The 11230-nt window shown below is 29.4% G+C and overlaps 1 protein-coding gene across 1 annotated transcript; it reads right to left on the bottom strand.

The window, feature by feature from the left end:
* Nucleotides 1–8656: 8656 nt before the first annotated feature.
* LOC130973313 (heavy metal-associated isoprenylated plant protein 33-like) lies at nt 8657–11230 on the bottom strand. Its single transcript, XM_057897785.1, has 3 exons — nt 10787–11230; nt 10631–10706; nt 8657–10560 (listed from the first exon to the last, which is right to left on the bottom strand). Exons 1-3 carry the CDS (start codon nt 10814–10816, stop codon nt 9074–9076), a joined length of 1593 nt encoding a protein of 530 aa, XP_057753768.1. The 5' UTR covers nt 10817–11230; the 3' UTR covers nt 8657–9073.

The following is an 11230-nucleotide window of genomic DNA, read 5'->3' as shown; positions in this document are numbered from 1 at the left end:
GCTCGACGTATTTCAATACCAAAATGCAACACGAGAATAAGAATGATACGGAAATAGCGTTATTGTTAGAACCAAATAAGGGTTTGCCAATTTTAAGATCCCAAAACGGAAACTCCTCCCACATTAAATGCGCATTCAAGTACCTGCACTCGTGGGAAGCGTAGGTGTACCGCAGCTTGCGTAAGCACGCACACACCGGCGCATAACCCACGTCCAGATTCTCTCAAATCTAATGGTACTCTTCCAAGATTGGGTGAATCCTCTTCACACCTCCATTAATAATCCCTTATGGAGATATGGTGTTACCAGCTTAATTTTTAATTTGTGTTCAAAAGTGAGAGGGATTTTTTTATTAAGTAATATTAGAAAATGAATAAAATTTATTGTTTTAAATTATTATTTTTAATTATTAATTTAATTTTTTAATTTAATAATTTAATAATATATTTTTGTATTTATATTTTTAAATATTAATAATTAATTATAGACTAAAAACAATAAATTTTATAAATTTTACGCACTTAAATATCAGAAGACAGAAATTAATTAAGGAAACAAAATTTGTATGATTTTTAATGATTACATCAATAAAAATATGGTGTATTTTTTATAATTAAATAAATTTTTTTTACCTTTTTTTTAAGTCAAGAGAGTAAAACTCGAATTTGCGTTTAAGTAAATATAAAAAAATTATGTCATTTAAATTATAACTTATTGGTAATAAATTTTTGTTAATTAAATACACAAATTAATAATTTTTGTATCTTAATTTAGTTATGTAAATAATAAATTTTTTATTTAAATAAAAAAAGGCCAAGAGTGGGATCATATTTTAATTGGCAAAAACTTTGATAAATGTTGTTCTATAATACAAAGGAGTACAATGCAAGTCACAAAAAAAGAGTACAATGCTCTTCTGGATTTATAGCATTGATAATATCTAAAAAGGTTGATAGGATCAGGATGAACATTATTGTAGCATGCATGGTAGAGGATGCAATTATTTTAAAGTTAGTTACGATAAAGATGCAGCTATTTTTTTTTTAATTTATTTTTTTGGTGACTAAGTGTTTGATATTTTATTTTTTGGAATTGAAATGTTTAGTTAATATTTTATACTATACTCCACCTGTATTGACATACCAAAAAAAAATAGATGAACCAGGTTCAATTTAATTATTGATCTTATTATACTAAAGTTCGATTTTGATAATTTTTTCTAGATGTATTTGTATTTATAAAAAGTATAAATATTTTATTTTATAAAATAAAATATTATTCTAGTTTTTAATATTTGAGTGGAATCTTAATTTTATCTATAGCATTTTAAACTTCTTATTTTGTTTTCAAAAAATTTCAAAATGAATTTAATATTATCCTAGTCGTTAAATTTAATTTAAATCATTAATTAAAAAGTTTTATATTAGTCATTATTGATAGATCGATTTTATTTATGTACCGAAATCAAATTTTATATTGGTTTTTTTTAATTAGGAGTGAAATTCAAATTCGCAATCTCTAAGTAAATGCGAAAAGATTATATCATTTGATCTATAGATATACTAATTGTTCATATTAAATCTAACAGTAGAGTAATATTAAATTTATTTAAAAAAATTTAAATTAAAATAAAATATTTAAAATATTAAGAATCAAATTAAAATTTGAATCAAACATCGGAGACTTTCATATTATATTTGGTAACTAAAAACATATGTGGCTGTACTTGTGATTTAAAGTTATGAAAACTTTAAAAAGTATTTAAAGAGATATTTTTAAAATTAATTTATATTTATTAAAATAAAAAAATTTACTGTAAGTATATAACCTCATGTATTAATATTTATATTTATATTTTTTTTATTATATTTATGTTTATTAAAAATATTTTAAATTTTAAAAATAATTTTATCAAATATAATTTTCTTAAATTGTATTTACTAAAAATCATTGTTATTTTATTTTATTAAATATAGCTATTATAATTTTTGAAAAATTACCCTTCAAAAGACTAGTTTTAATAAACTATTTTGAAAGTAAAATTTACCAAATCAGACTAATATTGTAAGTCATGAAACACATCCATCTTAGTAATTTCCCAGTTTAGTAACATTTAAAAAAACGTGGTTAAATATATTTTAGAATTATAATATTAATTAAAATGTTGGGTACTAAGCAGATATAATATAACTATTAAATTATAAAAAAAATTGTCATCACATATAAAATTTATTTTACTAATTATAAGTAATAAAATTTTATGTGTGATTTTATAAATAAATACTCTTATTATTTTTATAAAAAAATTGAAAAAAATTATTCATATTATAGTCCAAAATAATTAAATTTATAATCTAAAATAGACTCACCTCTTTAATAGCCTAAATAGACAAATTTAAAATAAAGGAGATCAGTCTATTAGACGCGAATTAATCTATTTGATCTACTGGAGACATAAGTACTGTAATCTTTGTTTGGTAAATAATAATTTGTAACCCTACTATTTATTATTCATAAATAAATAACCATTCCAACATATAGGATAACTTCCAATGTAACAAGAAAAAAAAAAAAACGACCCACTCACATTTAGTTGTGATCTCTAAAAATAGTAATTAAGTGATTTTTTTAAATAAATTCTCATCAAATTTAGGTATTAAAAATACGTCAATTTTTATAATTGAAAAATCCTACTTAAATTCTGTTGATTTAGCTATTAAAATTCTTTTATAGATATTTTTAACTGTTGTTTTAGAATTGACAACATACTTAAAACATTTTTACTACCTTCTTCAACCTCTCTTACAAAGTCTAACTACTTAGCATTTGTTCTAGTTTTAGATATGCTTCGAAAAATACAAATTTAGTTTGGTTGCTTCTAAAATATATTTGTCCATGTTTTTTTTTAATTTGGTTAAACCGAAAATTGCAATGCATTTCTTAAACATGAAAAACTAGAATTTTAAATTAATTAACCGTCTCATTTACATAATTTAGTGAGTAGTAACCATACTAAAATTAATTTCTTAACCAACCTGGTTCGAATTATATAGTAATGTGCTTTAGCTCATTCGTGAAGCAATTTTCAGTTCGACGAATTTGCGTAATTTTTCAGCTTCTTTGGCTTATTTATGTTTTTTACCCTAATACTAATTATAAACTGAAAATGTTAATAAAAATAGGTTTTTTACCACAAGGACGAAGGTGGAACCCGCATGAATCAGATCAGACAAGGGGTGGTGTATGATTAGATTTATATGGATGAATGGAAATGGATGATGATGATGAACATGTGACATATGTATGATGATCGCGAATGGGGAAGGGGTTGGGCCCACAAGGGGTTTCTTTAATTCTTATTTCTTGAGGGTAGTGGCAGTGAGTGATGCCCTTTGTCCTTGTGAGGGAGGGATAGTCAGATAGATAGGACTAGACGCTTACAAATACAGAGAAAGAAATTTTGGTGTCAAAAAGTGTCAACGCCGTTAGATTTTTTGGAAATGTAAAGTAGTTAGCTTGTCTCTGTCCATAAAAATACCCTGAAAAAAATCACTTATTTTTCATCAAAAATATATTTTCTTTCCATAAATAATAAATAAAATATAGTTTAGAAAAATTGATAATATATATAGGGTGAAATTTAGATGCAGTCAATTTCACGTAAAATTAATAGTCGAGAGTCGTTAGATAATTTGACTGATTTGACTAAATTTTCATCCAACAACTCTCAACTATCAACTTTATGTAAAGTCGGCTGCACTTGAATTTTCACCTATAAAAAATGCAAAGTGTGTCACTCACTCCCAAAGTGCCTGTGAAAAGTTGTTTTTTTTTTTTTTTTATATTGTCAATCTTTACCTACGTCCTTAGCAAATTTTTTCATCTTTAATAATATATTATACAATATAAATTAATTATGTACATATTAAAAATTAACTACCATATAAATAAATCATTATATTTATAATTTAATTTTTAATACGTACATAATATTTTTTTTACAATATAATGCAGACTTTATTATATTTACAAGTTTCTATTACCAAAATCATATTCAACCATGTATAATTACAAAACATATCTGTAAATTAGTAGCTCTACATTCATTCTTTACTTTTCTTGGTATGATGTAAATAATTTACACGTGTTCTGTTTGTAATTTGTTATTATTAATAGTGTAATTTATTTTTAAAAATGATCATTTAAAATATTATCGAACACTAATAAATAATCTAACACATTGATTTTGTTATTTGAATGAGTAACTCCAAAAAAATGTCATATTCAAAAATCAGATAATATCATAATAATTACTTGTGTATATACCTTTTTACATTTTTAGAGATTTTTTTTTGGTTAATGCATACAATTGATGCTGCTATCATGTAGAAAGGCCACAAGCCACAAATAAGTATTTAAAAAGTTCTTTGGTAAATTAGTTATAGGTTTCAACAAAAATTAGTATTAAGTAAGTTGTTGAGAAAATATAATCTTGTAACGACCTATAGATTTTTTTGAGTAAAAAAATACCAAATAAGTACATGAAGAATTTCAATATGAACGTATATGTTAAAAGCATTATTACAACATGCTAAACACCTTTGATCCTTCTATCACTTTTTTATCTCATAACATATAAATTCACCTATAGTTATTCATGAATTTATATATTACTTTTTTTTTCTTAAAGACCTATAAATCTCAGAAAAAAGATTTTAAAAATTATTTATTTCATTACTCTTTAATTTAATATCTAACAATATTTAAGAAGAGAAATGATTTAGAATTTTGAAGTGGAGACTACAACAATCTTTGAAAACAATAAAATTGACATTGATACAAATTATAAAGATTTGGATGTTAAGAAAATTTTCCAGCTCTCATATTTCATCGTTATTACACATGCGGTGCTCGCGCGCATACACACACATATATATATATATAGTTTGTAACAACTAATTGCAAAATCTTAAAAGAGTTATAATTACAAAAAAAAGTATAGATAAACAATGAAAATACTAAACAATTTGAATAATAAATATATTAGATGTTCATTTCACTAAATGTGCAGATGGTTATTTTAATATTAAAATTTAGGTGAATAATTTAAAAATACAGTGTATTTTGATTTAATTGGTAGTTGTTCATATTATTCAAAAAAATTATTAGTTATTTAACATAACTAAGTACAAAAACTCCTTATTAGTTATTATGGTGTAATGAATTTCATAAGATTCTTTTGCATAGATCCTTATTAGTATTTTTTAGATATTGATCCTTTGTAACACATAATAGTCTCTCAACTACTCTCCCTAAACACCATTATAAGGAAAATTTTCGTCCTTATTCCTTTTTTTTAGGTGTATGACCCGCTCGTGGAGTTGGCAGATAGGTTTTGTCTGTCTAAAGTAATCGAATTTGTTAAAAAAAAAAAGTAATCGAATTTAAAGTTACAACTCCCTTGTCTTGTCTCACAATAACAGAGGATCCGGGGATTAATGAATGAGGGGTCAAAGCTCAAAATTATTACTTATTGGAGAGTAGATGTGCAGTCAAGTTGTTGTTTTTTTTTTAATTATTATTATAAGATAAAAATTTAAGTGAAATTATCAGTAAAAAATCGTTAAATAATAATTTATTTAAATTTGTAAAATTATTTAAAAATTTTCAACTAATAATTGCAAGTGAGTATTCGCTTTATTATAAACAAACAGATCAAAATAAAAGGTCCAAAGAGATAACACTACAAAGAAAACAAACCAAGAAGCAGCTACAATAGGTTAATTTTTTTGTATATTGAAAAAATTTGGGTGTAATACTCAATTATTGGATTTTATGGTGTTTTTCGAAATTATGGGAACAATACAATACGCCTCCTTGTATTGACAATACGCCCCATTGTATTGGATATTTTAAAATATCCGATACAAGGGGGCGTATTGTCAATACAAGGGAGCGTATTGTACTGTTCCCACAATTTCAAAAAACACCATAAAATCCAATGATTGAGTATTATACCAAGATTATACCAATATGTAAGAAAAAAAATCGCTACAATACCTCTTCTATTCGCATAAAAAAAAATCAACTCTGAATCCAAATCAGCTAATCGCTGAATCATAAACACTAGGAGGAAAAAAGCTATCAGGTGAAAAAGATTCTATGATCACTGGTCTGAACCCCAACTTGCAAGCCACACAAAGACCCGAATCAACTTTTTAAAAAAATATTTGAACTTCTCTTTTTATTAGAGTGATAATAAGTAGAGTAGAATAAGATTTAAGTTTTAATATAGTTTTATCGGTAAATTTAAATTCTTCAATTGGAACGTTCTCCACTTTAAATTTCTCAATCCAATTTCACTTGCAAAAAATAATTTCACTTAAATATAATATTTAATTCTTTTATATTTTATAATAGATATTATTATGTAGTATTAACAAATTAAATTATTAATTTAGTGGACTAAGTATTTGTGGCAAAGAGAATAACTGTAATTTAAGTCTCTACTCAATTTATATATATTATTAAGAATATAAGTTTGTCGAATAGGATTAGTTCAACACCTAAATCTCACTCTATCCATACTTTTATACATTTTTAAGCAATTTCTTTTAAGATATAAAAGATAAAATTTATTATCTCTTTTCAATTTTTATCATTTATTTTAATACTAAAGACAGAAAATATGTGAAATAATATACAAATAAGTGATGCATATAAGCTACAACATTACTAAATCAACTTGGACATGTGTTTTATTATTCTTCGATAAAAGTATGTTTTTATCCCCGGCGTTTGTGATAAGTCTTAAAGTTGTTCCTAATATTTCAATCGTCCTATTTAAGTTCCTAACGTTTTAAAATTGACTCAATGTTGTCCTGTTGTTAGGGATCCGTTAACAGAATTCACGACGGGACAAAATTGAGACAATTTTAAAACATTAAGGACTTGAATAAGGCAAAAACGTTAGGGACAAAAACAATACATAAAAATAAATTTTAATTTAATTTTATCTTTTAATAATATTAATCTTTTACTATACAATTACATAGTATTCAATTATTTTTTAATTACATCTAAATAAATTACACTTAATCACATTACTTTCATTTTAAATAATTTTTTTTTATAATTTTAAAGAATTATAATTCATTAGAGACAAAAGGTATAATTTATATTTTATTGTATATATATTATTTTTTCTTTTCTGCAAGTTTATATACTAGTCATTTTACAAACATTTCGTGTTAACTAAAAATCTTTAAGAGTAAAATTATAAAAAAATTAATTTATTTAAAATAAAAGTAATATGATTAAGTATAATTTACTTAGATGTGATTAAAAAATAATTGAAAAAATTAATATTATTGAAGGATAAAATTAAAATTTATTTCTATGTATCATTTTTGTCCCTAACGCTTTCGTCCTATTTAAATCCCTAACGTTTCAAAATCGTCTCAATTTTGTCTCGCCGTCAATTCTGTTAATAGATTCCTAATGGCAAGATAACATTGAGTCAGTTTTAAAACGTTATGGACTTAAATAGGACGATTAAAACGTTAGGAACAACTTTAAGACTTATCCCAAACATTAAAGACAAAAAAATACTTTATTCTTATTTTTTTATTATTATTCTAAAAAAATAGCAATTTTTTTATATTGAAACGGAATTTAGAGTCAAGATATTAGTCCCATCGAGTAGAGAAACCTCTCTACAATCATCATACAATATTTGGCTAAAAAAATTTGGAGGAATATCAATAAAATGGTACCATGCACTCTTCTTAATCCCCTCTCTAACAAGGCAACAGCAAGATTATATTTAAAAATATGGATCAATAATATTTATAAATATATTAAATTATTAAATTAAAAAAATAAAATTAATAATTAAAAATAATAAATTTGAGTGTGAAATTATTTTGAAAAAGGTGGCAAAGTCTACACTCTCCTTTTGAGAAATGTTCCGGGGTATGTAACTCAGAAGAATGATTTGAGATCAAACAGTCAAAGGCCATGTGAATATCCTATCATCCCTATCTTCTGCACCTAGAATCCCACTTGCTCCAGTGTATGTGTGTGTTTACCATTACCAACAATGTCTCAATTAGCCTCCAAAATACTAGTGTAGCTGGAATAATTAAATCCCATTACAATCCTGACACAAGAATTTGGTGTTTATCACAATTCCGAGTGATAGTGATGATGATTGTGGTGGCCCACACTCACACACTAGCACTGTTTGGGGTCACTGGGGTCCATCCCCTCAAATGCACCCAACTTCAGTGTGCACCCCACCACACAAACATCCATGATTTCTTCACATTGGAACAAGGGACACACTCGTATAAATAAATTAAAATATATTATAAGATTCAAAAGCTAGCTGCTACTCACACCATTCTTTAATTCAATAAGATAGGACTATGCGTGACAGAACAAATCATAAACAATACTGCTAGCATAACTCATCATTATGATTCTTAATAATAGTAATAGTAATAATTTTGCTGCTTTGTCATGTTACAAATTCTGCACTATCAAAATTAACTCTTTGTACTAAAGTAGTCATCAGGACCAGCACAATTAATTTCTAATAAGATACTGCATAATTTAAATTTTAAACAGAGAGAGGGAGAGAGAGATGGGCAATTCTTTCTTTTTTTTTTCACCCTATTCTCTAATTTTGTTTTTGTTGTGAAAATTTTATTTCTGTTTTGCATCATATAAACACATATAGACAGGTCACATGGAGGAAGCCCACCATGACCACATTCCCCAGTTACATCTCATCTCATACTCCCAAGAAACATAAATATTATATAAGTACCCTATAAATTACTCCCCTATGGTAAAACTCAAACCTCTCTACGTTGTTTTTTTTTTTTAACATGGGATGAAAAAGAAGATAATAAAAAGTAAACTGAAAATGAAACTAAATTTAAAAGATGAAAAAAAGGAAAAGAAAAAAACTCATTTGTTTCCATTGTATAATATTGCATCATCTTCATGATCAGAGAGAATTGCAAAGCAACCACCACAACCAAACTATTTCATCATGATCCATATTTCACATAATGCTGCAGCTTGAGGTATTTTCATCACTGAAAAAATTGGAATATGTTGGTTCTGGAGGAGGAGGAGGGTAGCTGTAAGGGTTGTAAGGAGGAGGAGGGTACATGTAATTCACTGCCATTGGAGGCCTTGCATACATCATTGGTTGGAATCTATCATTCCCCATTGCTCTTTGTTGGTTCATCATTGCAGCCATGTATTGTTGTTGGTTGTAAGGGTTTCCGCCCATACCCTCCGGACCCCCGGAGCCGCCCTGTGGGAAGTACCCGGCTGGGCCGCCCCCGCCGCCGTTGACTGCTGCGGCGGGAAGGCCCTGAACAGCCGGGATGTTCCCCATTTGGTTCATTGGCATTGAGCCCATTGGGAGGCTGATTGGGCCCATATTGGGCCCACCCATGCTAGGATGATGACCACCAAGGTTTTGGAACCCATTGCTCATCATAGCTTGAGCACCACCACCACCACCACCATTACCACCTTCACCCATCATTGAATTACCCTTTTTGCCCCCATTGCCATTGTTTGGATTGCCGCCGCCGCCGCCGCCGCCGCCACCGTGGTGCCCATTGTTACCATTCTTGTTTCCTCCTCCATTGTTTCCATTTTGCATAGGACCTCCATTCTTGCCACCACTGTTTTTGTTACCACCTTGAATCTGGTTGTTACCACCGCCACCGCCGCCTCCTTTCTTTCCTCCTCCATTTCCATTTTTACCGTCGTTCCCACCACCCATCCCCTGCATCTGCACAGGCAAACCTCCACCACCGCCACCGCCACCACCGCCTTTCTTGCCGTTGCCTCCTCCATTTCCGCCGCCGCCGCCACCACCACCCTTCTGAGCATTCATGATGCCATTCAACATCATATTATGAGCAGCACCATTTCCCATAGGGAGCTTCATCTTGTTCAATGGATGGTGAGGATCATCCATCTCATCATCAAATTCGTCATCAAAGTCATCATCATCATCAAACTCATCCAACTCGTCATCAGACAAATCATCCTCCTCAGGAGGCAAACTGAACTTCACTTGCTTCATGTTGTTGTTGTTGTTGTTGTTGTTCTTGGGGTTCTGATTTGGGGCCATCATTTGCATGTCCTTGAATTGAGGAAGCTTCAGATCTTGAAACCCTTTCATCTGCTGAAGCTGCTGCAACTGCTGCTGCAGCTGTTGCTGTGGATTCTGTCCACCACCACCACCTTTGGGTTGGTTATTCCCAGCCTTCTGACCCTTGTTGTTACCACCGCCACCGCCGCCACCACCACCTTTGCCATTGTGCTCAATTTGCATGTTCTTCATCTGGTTAGCAAGGTGGTTCTGATTATTATGGTTGTTGTTGTTGTTGTTGTTGGGTTTAGGAGCACCCCAAAGCTCTGCATGTTTGCCTGATTTTGCAAGCTTCTTGATGAGAACGTTTGGATCCACGTTCCCTGAAACCGTGACCTTCCCTTGCTCTGAATCTATCTCAGTCGTAAACACCCCTGTCCAACAAAACATAAAATAAGACACCATGGATTCAAGATATAATTAAGAAGAAATGTGTGTGCTTACCATCAATCTTCTGGAGGATTTTCTTGACTTTTTGCTTGCACCCATCACAGTGTATGTTCACTTTAAGAACACATTTCTGCATGCACAAGCAATCCCAAAAACAGAATAAATAACATTAAGTAGAAGGAGATATATAGATGGAGTAAGTGTTGGTACCTGTATCTTCAAAATCTCTTCTTTACTCATATTCTGGAGAAAGAAGGTAGATCTGAGAGAGGGTTGGAAGCAAACACAGAAGCCAATGAATGAGAGGAAAAACAAAAGAAAAAGGTGGTCTGAGTGAAAACAGAGATAGCGAGTCCTGAACAACAAAGGCTCAGACTTGGAGAGAAAGAGAAAGAGAAAGAGAAAGAGAAAGAGAAAGTGCTTCCCTCAAACAAAAACACAGTCTTGTCATTAAAAGCTTTCAATCCTCTATTTCAGGGTGTAATAACAAACAAAGAGAGACAACCGTTTTTGTTTTTCTATTGCAACAAAAAAAGACTTGTGTTATTGTGTGTTGTAACTTGTAACTCGCTACACTTTTTTAACCGTCGCCATGTCTTCTCTTTTCCGGAATCGTAATTGGGAAGCTTCAATCACTCACCCAATGTGCCAAAG

Source organism: Arachis stenosperma, chromosome 4 (assembly GCF_014773155.1).
Source record: "Arachis stenosperma cultivar V10309 chromosome 4, arast.V10309.gnm1.PFL2, whole genome shotgun sequence".
Lineage (NCBI taxonomy): Eukaryota > Viridiplantae > Streptophyta > Magnoliopsida > Fabales > Fabaceae > Arachis > Arachis stenosperma.
Note: the sequence above shows the minus strand (reverse complement) of the source record. Positions and strands in the feature narration are given on the sequence as shown.